At 42.1% G+C, this 25,138-nt stretch overlaps 2 protein-coding genes across 2 annotated transcripts; both read right to left on the bottom strand.

Moving 5' to 3' along the window:
- Positions 1-1,484: 1,484 nt before the first annotated feature.
- LOC149433849 (olfactory receptor 10A7-like) lies at positions 1,485-2,399 on the bottom strand. The gene has a single exon (XM_089664367.1). The coding sequence runs from the start codon at positions 2,394-2,396 to the stop codon at positions 1,485-1,487; it is 912 nt and encodes a 303-aa protein (XP_089520493.1). The 5' UTR covers positions 2,397-2,399.
- Positions 2,400-21,778: 19,379 nt separating this feature from the next.
- On the bottom strand, positions 21,779-22,696 carry LOC149433850 (olfactory receptor 10AG1-like). The gene has a single exon (XM_089664369.1). It carries the CDS (start codon positions 22,691-22,693, stop codon positions 21,779-21,781), a length of 915 nt encoding a protein of 304 aa, XP_089520495.1. The 5' UTR covers positions 22,694-22,696.
- Positions 22,697-25,138: the final 2,442 nt, after the last annotated feature.

Here is a 25,138-nt window from a genome sequence, read left to right on the forward strand (position 1 = left end):
CACAATATCTGATATCAAATGCTTGCTGGCTGCTTTGTTGGCCAATGTGATCTGGTGAGAACACGTTGGTGGAGCACTGCTGGTTTTAAAAGAAGAATGTATCACTTCACTTCCTTTTTTGTTCACAAGAATATGGTTTTGGGGATTTTTTATCATTTACCATGTGGACGTTCTAGTATATTACAATATTTTACATTGTTTGTGTTTTTTCAATTTTTCATTACGTGCATTAGGTAGAGTTTGCATGTTTTCTATTGGGAAGGCCCTGCACAGGGGCAGACTGAAAACTCATGGGGCCCCCAAGCAATAAGGGATCATGGGGCCCCTGTGTCCTTGCGCACACTCAAAAAACCCTATAAAAAAGGTACCAGGGGAATTTCATGGGGTCCCCTACTGACTGGCAGTGCTCGAGTGCTCTAATGGTCAGTCCGCCACTGGCCATGCACCTACTTTTATTGATCTGTTCACCACAGGTGCAGTGCAGTGCAGTGCACCTGTGGCTTTCCTTCGGGTTAGCTGCACTTTGCCATAGACTTCTATTATATCCTGCAGGTGTGGTGCACTCTCTGAAAGCCCGCCATACCCGCAGGTAATAACAGTTTGAAAGCAGCCCAGTAACCACTGCAGAACAGATATGCTCAGGGGCGGACTGACAACTCATGGGGCCCCCGGGCAATAGGGGATCATGGGGCCCCTGTGTCCTTCCCCAAACTCAAAAAAGCCTATGAAAAAGGTACCAGGGGCATCTCATGGGGCCCCCTACTGACCCCGGGCCCTCGGGCAGAGCCGAATTACCAAATGATCAGTCCGCCCCTGGATATGCCCATATATACACTGTGGATTTAGAAATAAACTGACCTTTAATAACAGCCTTCTATTCAGGTATCACTGACTGTTGCTGTCCCAGGCATTGCATTTGGTATCATTCCACCTATGACAGGAGACTGAGCTATACAGAAGGCATCGGTTTATGCAGCTCTGCTCCACGGTTCCTTGCTTCCTCTACCACCGGCTCCATTCACAGCACTGACGCTGTGGGATGACGGGCCACATCAGAAGGCTCTGTGGGTCACCGGTTGGGCACCCCTGCTTTAACTTTCTCAATCATATCAAAAGCTAAACATAAAATGTTTTGTCTGTACCTACACATTAAGGGGTCTTTTTTCCCCACACAAGATTTATTTTACTTTCATGTATCTTTTCAATAAATTCAATAAGAATTGTGTGTGAAAATTGCGCAAATTTTCAATGAAAATACTGAAGCCAAAAGTCATTGAAAGCACTAATACCCAACTTATCACTTTTCTATGTTTACTCTAATCTAATAGAATTACTTTAAGTCCTCCAATATTTTGTGTTTGCAAAAATCAAATATGGTGTTCAATCTAGTAACCCACTCCTTTTGGTGATCTGCTTATTAAAAAAAACAATATGGAGATGATGATGGCTTATTGACATATATAAAGAACTCTACACACCGATTGTTACCGTTTATTAATGAGTTTAAAATAATGCTTAAAACTATCTTTCATTTCGTGATTCCTTAAACTATAAATCATTGGATTCAAAAGAGGAATTAGAACATTGTATAACACAGAGGAAAACTTGTTCATCTTCACATTTTGCTGAGATGGAACCATATAAGTAATACATATTGATCCAAAGTACAAGCAAACAGAAGCTAGATGTGAACTGCATGTGGAGAAGGTTTTTTGTCTTCCAGACCTTGAGGAAATTTTCAAGATGGTGGAAAATATGGAGATATAACTGACTATGATCAAGACAAAAGTGATGACGCCTAGAAAAAGGACTATGAAGATAATTTCCATATCCACCAGATATGTGTCTGAAGAAGAAAGCTGTAGAAGTGGAGCTAGATCACAATAGAAATGGTCAATAGTATTTGAACCACAAAACTGTAGGTGGCAGATCGTAATTATCAACATGGCCATGACTGTAAATGGAACCATCCATGTCCAAGAAACCAGATGGTTACGAGTGTTAATGTTCATAATGGAAGAGTATCTCAGAGGGTTGCAAATGGCCAAATGTCTGTCATAAGCCATAAGAGTTAACAGAAGACATTCTGCACTACCGGTTGAGGATGCCAGGTAATGTTGGATAATACACCCAAAGAATGATATGAAACCTCCATTTGACCATAAAATGTACAGCATGTTAGGTGTGATTGTGGTGGTCAAAATTACTTCACAGGCAGATAGATTGCTCAGAAAAAAGTACATGGGAGACTGAAGACTTGCACTGGTAGATATTAAGGTTATGATTAACATGTTCCCTGTTACTGTGGCCAGATAAGCGATGAGGAACAAAACAAAAATACAATTATTTATATGTTGGAGATGCCCGAACCCCAAAAGAAACATCTCTGTCACCATTGTTTTATTCTGTCCACATGTGGCCTGGTGGGTAAAAATACAAGCACTAAACATTAGTATATGAATCACAGAATGTAAAATAATTATTAAGCATCTGTTAATGATGACAAATGCGATTAAACAGGTTGTTACAGGAAGAAATGAGAAGAATAGGGAAATGAAAGGCTTTGTTGTGTTTACCACATTAGGTCATTATTTTTTCCCATTACTTTCTCTCATATTTCTAAATCAACTTCAATCCTCATCCTTTTATTGTTCTTCTGCAATAAAATTTAAGTAGTGTTTTGTAGGAGTGCTGGACTCCAGAGTAGATGAAAATCAGTAGTCCAAAATGTTAAACTTTTTGGAAGCAGCTCTCCCTCAAAAAGAGATATCACCAAAAGATCTTAGAGAGGTCCAGTATTGAATAAGTCCAGTAGAGGGTTTTATGTAGCATGATGTATAAGTAGAAAGCCAATATGTTTTGAGGTTCTTCTTATTATTATTATACAGGATTTATAGAACAGTTTGCTCAGCGCTTTACAAAATGAAGGTAGACATTACAGTTACAATACAATTTGATACAAGATGAAACAGAGGACCCTGATTGTCAGAGCATACAATCTAGCAATCTTCTTCTTTTATAACATGTTAAAAAAAAAACCCTCTACTCTACATATTCAACTATTTATCTGCTATAATCTTTCCTGTACTCTCAGAAATAAAACTAAAGGCTATTACAAACCCAAGAACCAAAATTTCCAGAAGTCCTAAAGAAAGATTGAGAAGAGCACAGTTCATAAACTGGAGGTATGTTGGTGATGCAATGGAGGGGGGTGGAGAGGTTGCAGGGTGTTATTTTGTAGGCTGGGAGCTGCGGTGGGACCCAGATGGTAGGCACCCAAAGGGAAGACTCGGAAAGCAGACTATATTAGTAATAGTTTTAGATACAACGATTGAGTCTCTTCAACAGTTATAAATAAGCAACACAACTAACACATGAGATGGAACTCCAGCAGAAGAGCAGAAGACCAAGGCCGGAGATACTTGACACAGAGGTGGGTACAGGCAGATGCACTACACAATAGCGGACAAGTCTTCAGCGTAATCTGTGCCAATCCCTATTCTATCCCCCTCCTCTGGAACCTGTCCCTGTGCTATATTCACTCTCTCTGACGAACGGGTTCCAGTTCCTAACCTTACTGCATGCAGAATGTGCACCAATTGCAGTCAACCAGGGCTTTTTGTAAGCTCTGCCCTCACTAAAGATGGAAGCGGGGACACCCAGGTGACACCATCCAACAGGACAGAAGTTCACCTTGTGACTCCTACAGAGGCCTAAGAGGAATGAATATTTTTCCTGTCCTACACTCTTCCTGAAAGGTGGATAATACCCCGCCACCCCCCTCTGCCAATCCCTCCACTGGCTTCCGATTGCGCAACGGATCAAATTCAAAATCCTAACACTGACGTACAAAGCTGTCCACCATACTGCCCCGAACTACATCACCGACCTAATATCCAAGTACCACCCAACACGCATACTCCTCCCATGCCCGCCTCCAAGACTTCTCCAGGGTGTCACCCATCCTCTGGAACTCCCTGCCCCAACCCATCAGTCTATCACCTACTCTCCTCTCCTTTAGGCGCACCCTGAAAACCCATCTCTTCAGGGAAGCCTACCCCACCCCCTGCTAACTTCACTCTTCTTCCTACCACTCCATCCCCCACAGCTATCTCCTCCTGTACCACCATCCCCCCCCTCCTAGATCATAAGCTCTAAAGAGCAGGGCCCTCGATCCCCTCATGTTTTGCATTGTATTGATATTGTTCTGTCACATGTTCTGTCCCCTTTGTAATGTACAGCGCTGAGCGAACCATTGACGCTTTATAAATACTGTATAATAATAATAATACAGTGCCACCAGTGTTCTTTTCTTTTTTTTGTGAAAAGGTGAAATTACACTTTAAGTAAAACAAAATTTACGTCAATTGCTTACACGTCATAAAAAAATAAAGTAAGGTGATCCACCAACCAACCAATATGTGGGGCGTCATAGTCCTGCCCCCTGGATTGGGCATTACCGTGGTGCTATTCAAAGAAGACTGAAGATGAATGGCACACAGTGAGGTTGATTTACTAAAGGCAAATAGGCTGTGCAATGCAAGTGCAGTTGCTGTATATCCAAGGGAAAGCTCTGAAAGGAGGCAAAGCTCTGTTGATTTCTTTCATCCAATCATGTGCAAGCAATAATGCTTTTTTAAAAAATGTTCCAACCATGTTCCCCTGGGATCTAGAGCAACTGCACTTTCAAGTGCACCCCCAATGTGTCACATGGAAGAATGAAAAGCTTTGATAAAAGGTAATATATTAAAAAAGCAGCATAACATACAGCATTGGAGAATCATACGAGCTGAGGTTTAAGATATCTACCTCAGATTTATTTTTATGTATGATGAATTGTGATATTTTGGGGGTTTTACGCATTCCTTGTGCTTTCTAGTGAGTTCAGACCTTCAGGAAATACTGTTTCAGGGCTTTTGACCCACTTTTATTTAAAGGAAAAAGTTCAAAAGTAACTTACAGCATTTCCCCCACAGGCACTTCCATTACCACTTCAAAACACAAAATCAAATGGTACTAAGCCTCTTGGCTTCTTCTTGAAGTATCACTGCTCCTGCCTCAAATCCTTTTGTCTGTTCCTTCAGGCCATTTTATAGCACCACAGTACACACATACAAAGTTTGTACCCTCTCACAGCTCCCCGCAGCGCTGGCCCACATCCTGGCTTCTGGGCCGGGGATCTCATGTCCTAAGTGCCAGACTCTTGATTTTTTTTGATCTGCACAGTCAGGCTGTTGGTTTCTGGTAAGACATGGACCCAGGGATAGAGACTTTATCCCTCTCAAGACACTTCAATGCCTCCAGATTCCAAAAACCAATCTGGGATTTACCAAGCCCAGAGAAAACTAGAAATATGAATTCTGTTCAGCATAGACATTCTGGAGCCCTTCAACCTGCATCTGTGAGAGCCCTGTTTGATCTAAATCCTTCTAACCCATTGTCATGGTAAAGCACTGTCACAGTATAAAATAATGAATACTCAGTACGTGTTGGAACAAGAAGACTGTTACATGCTCATATTCATGGGCATGTTCATAATTCTAAGCGAAGGCTCAATGCAAAACAGGCATTAGCAGGGGCGGACTGACCATTCGAGCACTCTGGCACTGCCCGAGGACCCAGGGTCAGTAGGGGGCCCCATGAAATGCCCCTGGTACCTTGTTTATAGGCTTTTTTTAGGTGTGCTTTGAGTGTGGGCAAGGACACAGGGGCCCCATGATTCCCTATTGCCCGGGGGCCCCATAAGTTGTCAGTCCACCTCTGGGCATTAGCACACACATAGCAACGTATTAGCATGTGCACAAACAGTGCAGGCACTGGTGCTGAAGAACCAATTTTAGCTGGCCTATGAAACAAACAGATTGCTGAATGGTCTTCAGCTAGTTCCTGCTCAGGGGCGGACTGACCATTTGGAAACTCAGGCACTGCCCGAGGGCCCGCGGTCAGTAGGGGGCCCCATGAGATGCTCCTGGTACCTTTTTCATAGGCTTTTTGAGTTTGGGCAAGGACACAGGGGCCCCATGATCCTCTATTGCCCGGGGGCCCCATGAGTTGTCAGTCCACCCCTGTTCCTGCTTATCCTGAGCCTTCACCTGCTATACCTGCTTACCCATGCATGACTGGGGTTTCCCCTGAACCTGTCTTTGACCTGGATTTCTGCTTGCCTCCTGTGACCTCGGCTTGTATTTTGACTCTGCTCCTTTCTTGTACTCCTATACCTTGCTGTCTGTTTATGTAATGTCCATGGCTTGTATCCTGACTGCCCTTTGCCTGATGTTCCAGCACCTCGCTGTTCCAGTTCCTGGTTCCTGCCTGGTGATCTATGGTCATCTACTTTCTTTAGCTGGTGCTGCCTGTTACACCGGCCCTCATTCCTCTCTGTGCCCTCATATCTCCTGTCATCACTACCAGGGGGTGTTGGACAAGAGGTGTAAGAGCCCCCTCTCCAGCTCAATCTCCACCAGGTATGTGACAGACACATTTATATTATACTTTTTCCTGTCCCATTCAATTTTTTTTTCATCTGAAAATATACATTAATTTAGTAGCACTATTATTACAACTTCAGGATAGTGAGGAGCATTGAGTAGGGCTAAATGCATCTGCACAGGTAAAAATCACAGCCAGTATTGAAAAGCATCCCTAAAATTTGGAAAATCCAAACTTTTATCCAAAGCCCTATTAAAGTCTATGGAGAGCAAATCTTGATATTTAATACACTTCTTTTTGGGGGCTAAAAAACAAACTATTGTCAAAAATAGAGGCATAGAAAGCTAAGCCATAGGGGATATCTACTTCAATAGGTGATACAGTATCTACCAAAAAAAAAAAAAAAACATAATCTACAACATAGAGTCATTTAACCACTTCCTGACCGGCCGTTGCATATAAACGGCCGTACGGTGGCAGTGCGGGGCGGAGGGCCGTTTATAAACGGGCACCCTGCTTGTGCACGCTCCCTGGGATCCGGTGCCCGCTGTGTCCTCCGGACACAGTGAAACACCAATCGTCGGACGGGACCTCTGTACGAGGTCCCGATCATGTGATCACTGATTGGCCAATCAGTGATCACATGCAAAATAGTAAGCAAGATGTCACTTGTGACTTGCTTACTACGTGTGAAATCTGTGAATGATCACAGAGGTCACATGGTACAAGGCCATTCACAACAGCCTTGTACCATGTGACAAGCTGTGACCAATCACAACTCACTCAGTACTTCTCAATGAGTGCAAGAATGCAGACAGAGAGAAAGAGAAATGATTGATTTTACATCCTATATGGGTGTAAAAGCAATCAGTGTAAAAAAAAAAAAAAAAAAATCTTCATCACCCCCCACAAGTAGTACAGTGTCACCATGGTGACACTGTACTGCTAGGGTAACAGTATGTAAAAAAAAATAAAAATGTAAAAAAAAGTTTAAAAATTATAATTTTTGGTTATAAACTAATTTGGATTTTTTTTTTTACTAAAAAGATAACGGAATAAATTTTGACAAAGATTTATGATGAAATATTATTTATTTGCAAAATTTTATAAAAAAACACTTTTTAAAAAATTTGTTGGACTTTTTCATTTACATAGCAAAAAAAATAAAAATACCACCAAAATAAAGCCTTATCTGTCTCAAAAAAATGGTAAAAAATTCATTTGGGTACAGTGTTGTATGACCGTGCAATTGTCATTCAAAGTGTGATAGCGCTGAAAGCTGAAAATTGCCCCGGTCAGGAAGGGGGTAAAAGTGTCCGGACTGGAAGTGGTTAAATGGGGTTTCAAGGGCTGCATTGAAAATACAAAAATAAATGCTAAGTACACATGGGCCGAATATCAGGGTGTATTGGCTGTTCAACAGAAACCAGTCTGGTAGAAGCCGGGCTTTTATCCGGCTTCTGTCGAAGAGGTATGACCGAAAAAGGTCTGTTGATTGGCTTCCAATCACCAATCTCAGCCAATGGTTGGGAACCTTGACCCTTGGGCTCTGGCAGGGGCAGTCCCCACTTTCATACCACAATAACATGACAGGGGAGATCGCTGCACTAACACCACTTTTGTTAGTAAAGCAAGCTGCATTTTTTTTTCATTCAGCCCACTGGGCTGAAAGAAAAAATCTTACAGTGTGTACAAGGCTTTAGTGTGTGTAGGTTCTAAATATGTCATGGTATAGCTCAGGGGCGGACTGACAACTCATGGGGCCCCCAGGCAATAGGGGATCATGGGGCCCCTGTGTCCTTGCCCAAACTCAAAAAAGCCTATGAAAAAGGTACCAGGGGCATCTCATGGGGCCCCCTACTGACCCCGGGCCCTCGGGCAGTGCCCGAGTTTCCAAATGGTCTGTCCGCCCCTGGTATAGCTATCAGTAGTTAGCGACATTCAACTGTTGAAGACGTTTCTTGGTTATTCAAGCCACCTATTCAGTTCCAATGAGTGTCAGGACAATACCCCAGCATTTATATTTTATATCCACAATTTGAGACTCTGTCATCCAATCACAATGCATTACATAGATGTTGATTGTCCAAAAACAGGATTAGTGGTCCGAAAATTATGGAACCACCCTGTTCTATTACCACAATCTCATTGTTGGTGCCAGGATGTATACATAAGTGTTCATTCTTCAAACAGGCTGAGATGGTATCAGTAAACAGAATATCTATACACATGGATAACAGATATCTCAGGGGTTCTTTGATTGTTTGTGGCTACCCAGACTGAGCCTTTGTTAAAATATCCACAAGGTCAAACAAAAACATCAGAAGGGAGAAGTACAACATGTAGTATTGTCATCCTAAATGTAGCTGAAGTGTTGGAAAAAACCAGAAGGATTTTTTTTAGCAAAAATTGCATCTGTGTCCTTCAAGCTCAGCAATACACTACATCTTGTACATCCCAAAGACCCAACATCCAAACAAAGCAAAGTAACTTAGTATATGCAGTGCAGGGTGGTGAGAAATGGACAGAGCTGCACATTGGCGAAACAAAAAAAAAAGTCTCCACAAATAAATGGTCCAGCATAGGAGGTCAAATTCTACAGGACAGGACTCAGCAGTTTTCCTAAACCTTAACAAAAAAAGAAATGTTCTTTGGAAGACAATGGGGTGCAAATTCTGGACAAAACGAACAGCTACAAGAGCCTGAATGAGGTCAAACAGGACAACCATCCCTGAATAGGTGTGGGGATCTTGAACATCATATATCTTTCACATACACTCATTGACCACTTTATTAGGTACACCTGTCCAATTGTTTGGTAACAAAAATTGCCATTCAGCCAATCAAATCACATGGCAGCGACTCAATGTATTTAGGCATGTAGACGTGGTGAAAATGACTTGATGAAGTTCAAACTGAGCATCAGAATGGGGAGAAAGCGGATCTAAGTGACTTTGAATGTGGCATGCTTGTTGGTACCAGATGGGCTGGTCTGAGTATTTCAAAAACTGTTGATCTACTGGGATTTTCTTGTTCAAATATTTTATTATTTTTAAAGTACAACAACATAAGTTATAAGTAAGCAAATGGGATATTAGAGGTGTACAGTAAATGAACAGGAAAGGTTCCCATTTATACTAGTCAGGCAGCACTAACAAGAGTGAACAACAATTATCAAATAGAGCCTGACATGAAGGGAAGGAGGAGGGGGGAGAGGAAGGGAAGGGTAGGGTGTACGGTTCCAAGGAAGGGGATAAGGAAAATAGCCAAATAACCGCAGTATCAACAAAGGATGGTTCCCGTAAAGCAGAAAACATAGATTATGGGTTGAGAAGGGACTCGTCAAAGTTGGGTGGGAGGAAATGCTCCACCCATGGGTTCCAAATCTTTTTAAACTTGGGGATGGAATCTAGGATAGTGGCTTCTATTTTTGCATGGATCATTGCCTGAGTGACCCTAGTCATGACTGCAGTCGTACTCAGTAAGGGTGATTTCCATGCTTTAGCGATAACCTGTTTGGCCGCAGTGGTGACTTGTAGAATGAGCTTAAAATTTGCCTTCGTAATGTCTGGTGGCCGGAGATTGAGAAGCGCGACTAGAGGACTTGGTTGGAGGGTTGTGGCACTGAGTGCAGACAGTGTTCTGAATACCTCCGCCCAAAAAGTTCGGACGATTGGGCAATCCCACCAAATATGAAAAAATGTTCCTAGGTCTGCGCAGCCTCTGAAACAAACTGGGGGATAATCAAAGGTAAATTTCGCAATTCCGGTTGGGACAAGATACCAGCGGGTATCTACTGGGATTTTCACACACAACCATCTCTAGAGTTCACAGAGAATGATCAGAAAAAGAGAAAATATCCAGTAAGCAACAGTTGTGTGTAAAAAGATACCTTGTTAATATCAGAGGTCAGAGGAGAATGGGCAGACTGGTTGCTGCAACATTCAGATGATAGGGTCAGAATGTGGCATAAAAACATGAAAGCATGGATCCATCTTGCCTTGTATCAATGGTAAATGCTGGTGGTGTAATGGTGTGAGGGCACTAGCAAGGTATACCTTATAAAGCGGCTGGTGGGATTATAATACCATTTTAACATCTCCACCACTGTGACACCAATTTACAATTTCAGCCACATAAATCAAGGAGCTAAAACCTATGCAGGCTTCCTGAAATTATTATAAAGGATTTATATAGCGCCAACAGTTTGCTCAGCGCTTTACAATATAACGGGAGACGATACAGCAACAATACAGTTCAATACAAGAGGGTTAGGAGGGCCCTGATCCTGGGAGCTTACAATCTAAGAGATCAACAATAGGATCAGGTTACAAGAAGATTCCCATGATTTTCATACCTCCCATCCTGTTCATGGACAATCAACATGTACACATTCTATGGTGATTGCATGAAAGTGTTTTAAGGTGTCAATATAAAGTCTATGGTGTATTCCTGACACGCATTGTAATTGAAGAAGTTGTTTGGATAATACACAAAATGCCCCCCACATTACAGAACAAGTTCAGTTGAATGTGACTAACTACGTCTAAACTACACATCCTTTAAATGAGAGGTTTGGGGATGTGTTGAGCTGTCTTTGGTGTTACAGAACACCACAATTTGCACAAAAGGGTTTTAGAGAGGAAGAGGATGCATTAGGAACCCTGACACATACATGGTTTCTGAGCACCTGACTAGATATATGTTGGAGGCTTTTTTTCAGTTCTCCAACTATCTTCTGGGTCTGCCGTGACTGGTTGTCCATTTTGGATGACCTTACAACCGCTCAGTCCTGGGTTATAAACCAATGGCTTTGGATATACAGTTGGATAAATATCTCTATATTTTGAATCGCTCTGTGCACCAAACTTGTAGTTTTGCCTAGGCACTTGACAAGAATCCTTTTCATACTCTGTGCTAAAAACAGTAGTTTGGGATGAACCGTTGTAATAAATGGCTCTGTACCAGGGGCGGACTGACCATTTGGAAACTCGGGCACTGCCTGAGGGCCGGGGTCAGTAGGGGGCCCCATGAGATGCCCCTGGTACCTTTTTCATAGGCTTTTTTGAGTTTGGGCAAAGACACAGGGGCCCCATAATCCCCTATTGCCCCATGAGTTGTCAGTCCACCCCTGCTCTGTACTTAGGCTGTGTTTGGGGAATTAAACTGCTGTTTTTTACACTCACTGGCTACTTTATTAGTTCCACCTTCCTAGTACCAGGTTACACCCCCTTTTTCCTTCAGAACTGCCTTAATTCTTCATTGCATAGATTCAACAAGATGGTATTCTGCATACCTTGGTTATTTCAGTCACTGTTGCCTTTCAATCATCTGAAACCAGTCTGCCCATTCTCCTCTGACCTCTGACATCAACAAGGCATTTTTTTTCCACACAACTGCCTCTCATTGGATATTTTCTCTTTTTCGGACCATTCTCTGTAAACCCTAGAGATGGTTGTGCATGAAAATCTCAATAGATCAGCAGTTTTTGAAATACTCAGACCAGCCTGTCTGGCACCAACAACCATGCCACGTTCAAAGTCACTTAAATCCCCTTTCTTCCCTATTTTGATGTTCGGTTTGAGCCTCAGCAAGTCGTCTTCACCAGGTCTAGATGTCTAAATGCATTGAGTTTCTGCCATGTGATTGGCTGATTAGCAATTTGTGTTACTAAGCAATTGAACAGGTGTACCTAATAAAGCGTATATGTAGGATATAAATGGTCAGAAGCAATTGTCTATGTAATAACAAATGAAGCTGTAAAATAATCTATGCCAGTATAACTTTAACCAAGCATGAAAAAGGAATTTAACATTATAAAAATAAAGTCCCCTTTGTAAAAAAAAAAGATAAAGACTGTTTTTCTGTATAAATGGATGTACATTTCTATCTTGGTCCTCCTAAAAGCATCACAGCTTTGTAAGAAATGCCAGGTATGAACATACCATGCTGCTGGTAATGTTAGGTCATTGGCTATGACTAGCCCTGGTTCTTCTACACACTTCCCTCCTCCGGGGATCAGGATCTAAGCACCCGAATAAATATAGTAGTTTATTCTAGTGTCAGCTGTCATTTAGTGAGGATATTGGATTATCCATCATATTTTATAGTTTATGATGTCTCATGATAGAGCCACAGGGAACTGGAATAGAGCTACAAATGATAAGGAACTCTCAGGGGGGCAATTAGAATATAAGGTTCAACAAAGAAACAAACAAACACAAACTTAATTCATACATAGGATCTTGCAATGCTATATTGTGCTATTCTCTATAATTCTACTATTAAACAGAAAAGTCTAATACATTCCAGGTACACAGTATGTCAGCTTGGAAAAACAGACATTTGTAGATATGTGGAACCTTTATGACATAGACTAACATTCAAAACCAGTATCAATAAAATGATATGTTTATTACAAAATTCTTAAAAATATTTATGTACCATAAAAAACAATGAAGACTGATAGAATACTACAGTGTGCCACCAATTACAGAAACAATCCCTCCTTCACTTCACAAATATCATCATTAATATAACATTCCATATTGATTGAATACTATGGGCAGCACAGAGGCTAAATGGTTAGCACTTCCACCTGGCAGTACTCGGGTTGTTGGTTCAAATCCCAACCACGGCACCACCTGCATGGAGTTTGCATGTTCTCCTTGTACCTGTGTGGGTTTCCTCAGGGTACTCAGGTTTCCTCTCACACACCAAAAGACATGCTGGTAGGTTGATTGGATCCTGTCTAAATTGTCCCTAGTATGTGTATGTGTGAATGTAAGATTGTATGCTCCTTGAGGGTTAGGAACTGGTGTGAATGTACAATATATACAGTTGTGTTCAAAATAATAGCAGTCAGACATCACTAACCGGATCAATCACTGTTTTTGGTAGAAATGATATTTCTACATGGAAAATAATTTCCTAGCAGGTGTAGTAGAGTAACAGAAATCCAACAGACCCAACAGTCATGACATGCATGCTGCTGATTCTGTGTCATTGAATCACTCATTGAAAGGGGCGTGTTCAAAATAATAGCAGTGTGGAGTTCTATTAGTGAGGTGATTCATTCTTTGAAAAACAGGTGGCAATTATTGCCCTTATTTAAGGAAGGAAGGCAGCAAATGTTGTACATGCTGGTTACAGTGCATTTCTCTCTGAAATTCTGAGGAAAATGGGTCGTTCCAGACATTGTTCAGAAGAACAGCGTACCTTGATTAAAAAGTTGATTGGAGAGAGGAAAACATATAAAGAAGTGCAGAAAATAATCGGCTGCTCAGGTAAAATGATCGCAAATGCTTTAAAATGTCAACCAAAACCTGAAAGACGTGGAAGAAAGCGAAAAACTACCATTGGAATGGATAGAAGAATAGCCAAAATGGCATGGACTCAGCCAACAATCAGCTCCAGGAAGATGAAAGAAGGTGTGACGTTCCCTGTGAGGACTGTTACAATTAGAAGACGCCGATGTGAAGCCAAGCTATCTGCAAGAAGTCCCCGCAAAGTCCCACTTTTGGAAAAAAGACGTGCTGAAGAGGTTACAATCTGCCAAAGAGCACATTGACTGGCCTAAAGAGAAATGGCGCAACATTTTGTGGACGGATGAAAGTAAGATTGTTCTTTTTGGGTCTAGTGGGCGGAGACAGTTTGTCAGACGACCCCCAAACACTGAATTCAAGCCACAGTACACTGTGAAGACAGTGAAGCATGGTGGTGCAAGCATCATGATATGGGGATGTTTCTCATACTACGGTGTTGGGCCTATTTATCGCATACCAGGGATCATGGATCAGTTTGAATACATCAGAATACTTGAAGAGGTCATGCTGCCTTATGCTGAAGAGGAAATGCCCTTGAAATGGGTGTTCCAACAAGACAACGACCCCAAACACACCAGTAAACGTGCAACATCTTGGTTCCAGACCAACAAGATAGACGTTATGGAGTGGCCAGCCCAATCCCCGGATCTTAATCCAATAGAAAACTTGTGGGGTGACATCAAAAATGCCGTTTCTGAGGCAAAACCAAGAAATAGAGAAGAACTGTGGAATGTCGTCCAATCATCTTGGGCTGGAATACCTGATCACAGGGGCCAGAAGTTGGGTGACTCCATGCAACACAGATGTACAGCAGTTCTCAGAAACAGTGCGACTACAACCAAATATTCATGAAGTCGTTCAAAGGAATGCAAAATCTTCAAACATTTCTCAGTTTATATAGTGAATGTTTGAGCTTGTAAAGAAGAATGCAAACACTGCGATTTTTTTGAACCGTCTAATATTCACTTTTCTTCCATTTTTTTAGAGGAACAACACAAATGTGATCTATTTTTCTTCATGTTGTGATTTGGAATAGAATGTGTCGTGTTCCCAATGCATTTGTGTGGATGGAAATAAAAGCTATTAGAAGGATTTTCAGCTTTATTCACTTTTTTTAACACACTGCTACTATTTTGAACACAACTGTATGTAAAGCGCTGCATCAATTGACGGCGCTATATAAGTACCTAAAATAAATAATAAATACAATAATGGTGGTGGTGGCGGGGGGGGGGGGGATTTACTGAGTCTGGAGCAGCTGTACATGGTGACCAATCAGCTTTTATCTTTTGTTTGTTCAGTTAAAGTGGAAATAAACTCCTGCTGGACTCTTGTACCTACATGTGAGCTTATAATAAAGCTAACCTGTAGGTACAAGAAATATCTCCTAAATGTGCAGCACTTAGGAGATATTCAGTGACCCTGCAGCCGATGACGTCACCGACACATGCGTTATTAAGGAACGGCATACCTGTGTCGTTGCTCTGGAGCTCTGTGAACATGTACAGGAGTGACGTCATCATGGCTCAGCCAATCAAGCATCCAGAGCCCGCAAATCAAGAAGGAAGACCGGGTGAAGATAGAAGCCCTGACAGCAGTGACAGCGCGTTGCTGGAGGGCTTAATGCTAAAGTAGGCGTTTCATAAAGTATCTCAGAATTTTGCAGGGGAATTTTTTTTTTTTTGTGGTTTAGTACCGCTTTAAGCTTTGAAAAAAATAGAAGCTGATAGGTCACCATGCACAGCTGCTCCAGTGTTAGTAAATTCCCCTCAAAGTTTGTAAATGTGTGGTTGAGCTTGATGCATTTCTTAGACTTCCTCAGGACCAAATATATTGTAAACACAAAGGTGAGTCAACTGTCTGTTCAACCTGTAGTTAAAGCAAAGCAATCATTGTCTTGACATCAGGGAAAACCACCAGAGACTGCAAGAAGAACAATAGGACCAATGAGGACCCTGCTACTGGAAGGTAAATTCCAATGTGGACCTTACGGTTCTCCACATGCTAAGCATGCTCAACAAGGAATGAGACATGCAAAGGATGTGGAGGACCCTAGGGTCCACATTGGATTTGTGACCTTCCAGTAGCAGGGTCCTCATTGATCCCATCTGTACATTGCTGTGCAGTATGTGGTCTCATAATTTATAATGAGAGCTATATAGAAATCATTCAGTGGCAGGACAGTTTTGTATCAGCAAGATCCGGGACAGCCACATTGAATTACTGCCAATAAAAGAAGGCCTATTACCACTTGATGAAAAAGCATGCTAAATGGCAATTGAACATGTCGGATTGCAGCAATCCCCATAGCAATGACTTATACATCACTAACAGGTTCCTGGACCCCCTAGTAATGTATATCAATAGTGAAAAACAATTTAGGGTTCAATCTCGAAGTCAGATAATGTTTAAAGTGAACGAAAACATTTAATAAAAAAAAAAGGAAGAACTCCTGCACTTGCCCCTACTTTACAGCAAGCATTTTCATTTTCATGGACCAATAATTCTGTGAAATATTTAGGAATACAGCTTACTGATCACTTGATAGCCTGTACTCTAAACACTATGGTCCTGTGATACGAGCCGTATTGACCTGTGTGCTTGGGATAGAACCTCCTTTGCATGGATTGGTTGTATGAATATTATTCAAATTAATTTACTACTTGGATTCTGTTCTTCCTACAGATAATACCAATTATGGTACCAAAAACCATTTTTGCACACCTCCAGAGCCTATTTATTAACTTTATCTGGAATAACAAGAGACCACAAATGTCTATACCCTGATGACCCAAGGGGACAAGAGGTCTTGGTACACCAGACGTGAGTTTTTACTATAAAGCCATTGCCATACAGAGGGTTCACAACTGGTATTTCCATTCATCTTTTAAACTATTGGTCCTGTTAGAAAAATGTATGCCAGGAAGGAACTTGTCATAAGCCCCCTGGTTACCAAGTGGCTTGATAGGCCTTGTCAAAACACATTTTAACCCTTTGGGACAGGATGCATTGCAATGACTTCCTTGCCCCTCCTTGGTCCTCTTTGTCACCAATCAGGGCATTGCTGTGGTTCCAGGTAGGTGAACATCTCTCTTTTTTTGGAACCTGGGTTAAAGATGGAGACACATGTTGTGGCAAATTCCTTCTAAACAATAAATGGATATCCTTGGAGATGCTATGTGATAAGTTTAAAAGATCCCCAATGGATGAGTGGTGCTTTAAACAATTACATCACTTCTTTCTAACATAGGCACACGCAATTCTTTGATTGCCATCTATGACTCAGTTTAAAAGATTATGTGCTGCTCCTGCATCAGTTACACACATTATATTAGTTACTGTATGTGTAAACTGCTGGGTACCAATACTTCCCAATCAAAACTGTTCTTCATTAGGGAATGGAAATGTCAGGGCAGGAGCGGTGGAATGGACAGGCAGGCCTAATGGTAGGGTCATGCACCGATTGACGACAACCACCACCCACAGACCGGAGTCCCTCAGGGCGCGGAGTCCAAGCCCCAGGCTGCCTTTCACGAGGGCCCCTGATGGTGGGGATGGACTTGATGCAGCCAGGGACCAGGTCACGGCCCCCGAGTAACCCCAGCTGCAGTAATGGCCGCCGCCAATGGCGTATAGCTATCGGGAACCAGATGGGAAACGATAGCAATTTATGCCCCCCCCCACAGCGAGGAGAGAGAGAAAGACACCTTCACAGCTCTGGACATCCCCCAAAATGAAAGTTGGGCTCTCCGTACACCATCAAGCAGCCCACAACCTCTCTTGGATCTCACCTGGTCACCATGCGTTCCTTCTTCCATCCCTTTTTCCGGGTGCACCTTGAAAAATGCCGCCCTAGGTAAATGCCTTGTTTGCCTTGTAGTAAATACGCCCCTGGCTCCACCCTCTCTGTCATGCAGAGGTCCAGGTCCCCCTAAGGTTTATTGACTGCTTGTCTATTGCAGGTTGAGGGTTGTAACTTTATATAGACAGTGGCGGCTTCTAGCTCGGACTCTAGGGCAGGCATGCCAAGGTCAAAGTGACCTTGGATTTATGCCTTATAAGCCTCCCAGAGGGTGACGGTGGATGACATTTTGTTAGCATTAAAGCAAAAGTACTCTTCAAAGCAAAGCTGCAGATCATCCACAAACAATGGGTGGGATAGCAAAGAGTCATTTAGGCACCAAAGGGATCTTGGGAGTTTGAGAATGAAAGAGACAATTAAAATTGGGAAGTGGTCAGACCAGGGTACTGTGAATCTAGAAGCAGAAACTATTTGAGGAATGAACTGTCTGAGTATAAACACATGGTCAATATTGGTATATCTAGCATGAGGATGGGTAAAAGTGTAATCTCTAGTCAGAGGATGGAGTTCTCAGCAGAAATCGACAAAGACATAGGTGTCCAAAAGATCCATGATGGATTTTGAGGATAAATCAGAGCCCTTTGAATCTGGTGAGGAGCGATAACATTTTGGGTTGAGCACTAAATTTGAGTCCCTGCAGGGGACCAAGTAGATTAGGTGAGGTAAAAAGGGTATCTGATGCTCATTAGGGGCAAAGTAAGAACAAGCTGTTACCCCTGTAGCCATCAAGGATTGTTCGAGAAGCAGATAGTGACTCCTCTGACATGATTTTTCTGAGTTACAATTGACCCATCTCTACCAACTGACCCACTCGAGCTCCACTGAATTTAAAACACAAGAATATAATTATAAGTTATTGACTAGGTGGTATCAAGTACCTACTAAACTAACACGGATTTCCCCTGTCTCTGATCTTTGTTGGAAGGGTTGTAGCCAGTTCAACATAACCCTCCACATATGGGCCGATGTTAACAATTTTTTTTTTAAATGACAGACAGGTTTATAGTTGCCTGTTGTGTGCCACGGAATCACACAGAGAGGCCCCAAACCTCCTCTTCTCAAGTCCCCTTCCGGAGCTAATGGCTCCCCCCCCCCCACTGATTGCCCACATAAAAAGCTGCTTTCTATGAAGGCACTCAGGCAGGCTCACTCCTGAGCCTCGCTGTCTGCATCTATTGACACAGACAACAGGGATCAGCCCCCCCTTATCTTTGGATTTGATTGACAGCAGCAGGGAACCAATGGCTCTCACTGTCTCAGCAAAGCCAGTGAGACCAGGAAGTGAGGGGAGAGAAGAGCTGCAGACAGAAATAACGCTGAATTTAATGAGTGCTCAGGTAAGTAAAAGGGGGGATAAGGGGGATACAGATGCCTAAACATTTTTACTGTAATGTAAGGAATGCCTTGGTAAAAAATCATTTAGGCTTTATAACTATTTTAAGATAAAATTCAAAACCATTCTTGATGTTTATTTGCCTCTTTCTCTGCTGCAATTCTTGCTCCATGTCCCCGCTCTCCATATTAGCCTTTACAATAGTTGTGTTCAGGGGTGGACTGACCATTCCGGCTCTCGGGCACTGCCCGAGGGCCCAGGGTCAGTAGGGGGCCCCATGAGATGCCCCTGGTACCTTTCGTAGGCTTTTTGGGTGTGGTTTGAGTGTGGGCGAGGACACAGGGGCCCCATGATCCCCTATTGCCCGGGGGCCCCATGAGTTGCCAGTCCGCCCCTGGTTGTGTTTTACCACATCTTCTTAATGCTGCAAAACATCTTATACCACTTAGAAAAAAAAACACCACATGTGCCTAGTAGAATGGACTGGATCAAAGGTAGTGGACATCATGGATTCTGAGGGATGGCAAGCTACTTGTAAGGATAGACTTAGTAACTTTACTGAGGTTTGGGCCACATGGGTTCATTTCTTTGCAACCCCTGTAAACATGCCACTCCAATTTATGAAATTTGCTACCTAAAGGGGAATTTTATGATGCTACATTCTTCTTCCCTTTAAAGGGTCTGCATCCTGTAAGTTTGTTACTTTTGGTTTTCTTTATGTATATTATGTATATGTCTCTCTTTTGTTGAACTCAATGGACATGTGCCTTTTTTTATTCATTCTATGTAACAACAACCGGGTCCATCTAACAACATCTAAAACTTGCTCAATGAATAAATAATAATAAAAAAAAAATCCCCCTCCTCTCCTAATACACCTATCACAGCCACTAACTATAAGCTAAAATGGTAGAAAACCTAGGAAACCTGGAACCAATGATTGAGACCCTAGGGAAAGGTATGGTCATTACTCATAGGTTTTTATGGATTACTTGAGGGCATCACCGGGCTTGCGAAGCTACATGGAAGTTTTTTTCTTTAAAGTAGATCCTATTTTCTAAAGTAATTTTTGCCAAAGGACCACTTCAAAAATAGGATATCTACTTATCCTATTAAAGCAGAAGTAAACTCCTCTTTCGAACTTCTACCTACAAGTAAGTCTATAATAAGAAGGCTTACCTGTAGGTACAGTGAATATCTCCTAAAATTGTGGTTTGTAGGATATGTATCTCATATTATTATCTCCTAAATACCGCAAGTCTAGGAGACATTTCCGAAGCATGCACTCTGAAGGGACGCATGCTCCTGCCGTCACTTCAGAGCTCTCTGCCGTGGCCATGACTTTCATGGACATTCATGGGAGTGACATCATCACAGATCAGCCATTCAAGCAGCTGCAGCCGAAATCAGGACTAACACTAGGTGAAGATGGAAGCCCTATCAGCGGTGATAGCACACCACTAGATGGCTTTGCTTTAAGGTAAGTATAACATAATGTGCTAGTATGTGGTACTAGCACATTATGGCTAAAACCACCCAGGGTCCATGTTTTTTTTTAAGCTTACTAATGCTTTAACCCCTTGACGCCGGTGCCTCCTGGCCCTTTAAGAGTTTCAGAAGCTGTGAGGCGGGGCAGGGTTTAGGGTCATGTGACCGCCGTGACACAACGTCACGGCAGTCACATGATTGGGAAAGGTCCCGATCGAAAGAGGATCGGGACCTTTCCGTGAGTACCGGACATGTGTGCTAGGAGCGTGCAGGGTGCGCGCTCTCGGCACATATGTCCTTTTTTGATAGAACGCAAATGTGCGGCCGCTCGACGTCTAGGCCCAGATGCCAGGAGGCCGCACATTTGCGCTCGGCCGGCATGAAGAGGTTAAAGAACCTAGACTTTGGCAAATGAAGTGATAGCCAGTTGGGGGATAAAAGATGAACCTGAAAAAAAGGTGTATAGTAGACAAACATAAGAGGCTACACTGAAAAGGTCAGTAGGCCTCTCGAGTTTGATGCTTGAAAGAAGGACTCACAATACAGGAGACTTTGTGAGAAGGAGGTAAAAAATTGAAAGTAATGAGTAATAAGATCAATGGGTGAAAGTTGTTCATTTTTTGCAGAGCTATGGGTTGGGTTTCAAGTTCAGAGAACCTACAGGGGTTTGCAGGATGTAGCTGGGGGTGGGGTTCTAAATAATTGTAAAGACCAGAAACTCCTGGTAATGTCTTGGAAAATATAATTTTAAGGTCTTGTCTTGGAAGAGTTCATTTAAGGCCCTTAATGGACTTCTTCTTGATTTTCCACACATAGAAGAAGACCCCTCCCAATGCATTTTGCTCATGTGGGACTTAATCATAGAGACCTCTATCATTAAGTCCCATATGTGTAAAATGCATCTGGTGGGTTCTTCTATGGGAAAAGAACCAAGATGAAGCCAAATCTATTAATTTTTTACCTTCTTAGCTTCACAGTCTGCTGATCCAGCATGCGTCCAAGTGCAATTTTTCTGTAGTCTAAGGTAAGTCTGATGAACCTTACATCTTGACCAGCTCCAGCATACAGTGGCACCAGCCACAGGACCCACCTCATGGAGCATTGGAGCTATCTTGGGTGCACTGGCCATTTGGAAACTCGGGCACCGCCCGAGGGCCCAGGGTCAGTAGGGGGCCCTATGAGATGCCCCTGATACCTTTTTCATAGGCTTTTTTGAGTTTGGGCAAGGACTCAGGGGCCCCATGATCCCCTATTGCCCGGGGGCCCCATGAGTTGTCAGTCCGCCCCTGGGAGCTATATTATTTTTTTAGTTTAGGCCACACTAATACCAATATTTACCTATTACCTTTTATTAACGAGTGTAAAATATTGCCTAAAGCAAACCATTATTTCATGATTTCGTAGACTATAAATAATTGGATTAAAGAATGGAGTAACAACAGTATATAAAAGAGAGAGCATCTTGTTAATCCTAATCATGTTTTGCTGAGAAGGAACCAAATAATTAATGAATATTGACCCAAAGTACATACAAACTGAAGCTAAATGTGAACTGCATGTGGAGAATGTTTTCTGTCTCCCGGACCATGAGGAAATTTTCTGAATGGTGAAAAATATAGAAACATAACTCAAAATAATCAGCACAAATGGAAAAAGGTTTAGAATAAAGGACAACAGGAGAACCTCCATCTTCACCATTGATGTGTCTGAAGAAGATATCTCCAAAATAGGCGTTAGATCACAATACAGATGGTCAATGATGTTCAAATCACAGAACTGTAGGTTGCAGATTGATACTGTGGATATGATGAGCAATATGAATGCCAAAAGCCAAGCCCAAATTACCAGATGGATGCAATTGCTGGCATTCATGATGGAAGAGTACCTCAAAGGGTTGCAAATGGCCAAGTGTCTGTCATACGCCATAACTGTTAAGAGGAGACATTCAGCACTACCTGTCGCTGATACCAAGTGGTGTTGGATGATACAACCATAGAATGACATGTAACCACCATTCCACCATAAAATGTACAACAGGTTTGGTATGATTATTGTAGTGAAAAACATCTCACAGGCGGATAAATTGCAAATAAAAAAATACATGGGAGAATGGAGTCTTGGACTGGTAGCTATCAAGATTATGATTAACATGTTACCTATTAACGTGGTAAGATAAATGAGCAGGAACAAAGCAAATATTAAATCCTTCGAGCTTTTGAGATTACCAAACCCCAGAAGAAACACCTCCATCACCATTGTCTTGTTCTGTCCGCATGTAGTCTGGTAAAAAAAATCCAGACAGCAAAAATGAGTTTGTACAGCACAGAACAGATCCTAATTACTAAGCATTTACTAATGAAGTCAGATATTACCTATAACATGAAAGATTCATAAAAAGGGTTGTGGTTTTTGAACCTTGGATTGATTATTCCTCGTTACCTGAAACCGATCTACTGGACCATCAGTCCAACTCTAAACCTCTTTATAGCATCCTACTTTCCAAAATAAATGCTTTTATTCCATCTGCATGAAATCAACATTCTAAGACCATCAATGGGTATGGATAAACAGTTGAATAAATGGCTTTATATCTTGGCAGTATCAGAGCTATAAACCAACAACTTTGAATGTACAGTTGAATAAATGGCTCTTTATTTAGGATGTATCTCTCTGTAAGCAGCAGATCTGGATGGAGAGCTGAATAAATGGCCTTTTATTTGGAATGTATCTGATCTAAACCTGCAGCTCTGGATGTTAAGTTGGACAAATGGCTCTATATTTAGGATGCATTGGGTCTACAAACCAGTGGCTCTAGATGTACAATTGGATACCAGAGGTTCTGGATGGACAGTTGAATAAATGGTTTCGTATTTAGCATGCATCTGGCCTATAAACCAGAGCCTCTGGATGAACAGTTGAATAAATGGCTCTATATTTAGGATGTATCCGGTCTATAAACCAGAGGCTTTGGGTGGACAGTTGAATAAATGACTCTGTATTTAGGATGTATCCGGTCTATAAACCAGAGGCTCTGGGTGGACAGTTAAATAAATGGCTCTATATTTAGGACGTATCCGGTCTATAAACCAGAGGCTCTGGATGGTCAATTGGATAAATGGTTCTATATTTAGGATGTATCCGGTCTATAAACCAGAGGCTCTGGATGGACAGTTGGATAAATGGTTCTATATTTAGGATGTATCCGGTCTATAAACCAGAGGCTCTGGATGGACAGTTGGATACATTGCTTTATATTTAGTGCCTGTTCAGAACATACCATGCCGATGATGATAGTAGGCAATTCGCTGTGCCTAACCCTGGTTCATGTACAAACTTCCCACCTCATGGACACAAGATGTAAGAACATAAAGAACTATAAATGTTAATTCAAGTGTCAGCTGTCATTTGGTGTGAGTATTAGATCAGCCGCCATATTTTATAGTTTATGGTGTCTCATTATTGAAGGGATACAGGGAATTGGAACAGAGCTATAAATGATATACCAAACTCCCAAGGGGCCAATTACTATAAAAAGATGCCCCTCCTGTGGATTTTTTATTAATTCCAACATGTTTATGGAGAAAAAAGTAAAACAAGTGAACAAACAAAGAAAAACTGAATTGATATGCAGTATCTTCTGATGCTACATGGTGCTGTATTCTGTCATTCAACATTTGGACAGAACAGTGAAATGCCATCTAGTTACATAATAAGTCAGGTTGAAAATGAAATTTTCATATAATTACCAGGATGCAAACAAAATACAACACCTCTACATGACCCAATTCCTACTGCTTCAATAACTGACATAAAACTATAGATGAACTGAAGTAACAGACAGAACATTAGGAGGCCACAGTGCCTAAATGACAAGACTCCTGGGGGAGTTATAGAAGGCAGAAACAATGCACTGCTGTGTCATCTGAGGTCTTATCATTTATAATGAGAGTTTGATAGAAATTGTTCAGTGGCAGGACAGTGTTTGTCAGCAAGAACAAGGACAGCCTTTCCAAATTATTGGCTGCGAAAGAAGGCCTAGTACCATTTGATGAAAAGCATGTGTCGGTCCTAAATAATGTTGCTTGAACAGTACAGTGCTTGAAATGACAGCACCCAGGGGGTTTGGGGTGACAGAAGGTGGGATCCCTTTACAGTAAAACCAAACACCAGAAACCCCATCATCCATAGCTGTGACTAGCTTAGCGTAGGCTGGTGCAGTTAGCCACTTTCTGCTAGGTGACGTGTACAAGAATAGTGTCTGGTATAGCAGGGTTTGACACTAGGTGTTCCTAGGTGGCCCCTTTTAGGTAGTGGTAGCACCCACATATTAGCTAAGTGGGAAGAAACACCTCACACCTGCGAGCATGTAGCCAACACATGGCTCTTATAAAGGTTGGGGCTGGGGTGGAATGCAAAAGGCCTTTTAGGTCAGGCTGGAGATCCATATGTGAGGCTCCTTCCTTGAAGAGATATACCCAGCTAGGAGATGTCTACAGAGAACACAGTCGTGTGAGTACTGATGACCCTGGGCAGGGGAGAGACTGTAGGGAGATGGCTGTTCAGGCGATGCAAGTGTTTTCGACTACTGCGGACTGTCTGCTATATGTGATTGACTGGTGACTCCATAATATACAGTATGTCCTTGTGATGTGACTGTATTGGCACTCCCCGAACAACACCAGTAAACTTCAGTGAATCAAA

Source organism: Staurois parvus, unplaced genomic scaffold (assembly GCF_062004578.1).
Source record: "Staurois parvus isolate SC_StPar_1 unplaced genomic scaffold, SC_StPar_1.0 ptg001901l, whole genome shotgun sequence".
NCBI classification, from domain to species: domain Eukaryota; kingdom Metazoa; phylum Chordata; class Amphibia; order Anura; family Ranidae; genus Staurois; species Staurois parvus.

Bases quoted from the DNA above. Each gene is read 5' to 3' on its own strand.
- LOC149433849 (XM_089664367.1), bottom strand. From the start codon at position 2,396: ATGGTGACAGAGATGTTTCTTTTGGGGTTCGGGCATCTCCAACATATA.
- LOC149433850 (XM_089664369.1), bottom strand. From the start codon at position 22,693: ATGGTGATGGAGGTGTTTCTTCTGGGGTTTGGTAATCTCAAAAGCTCG.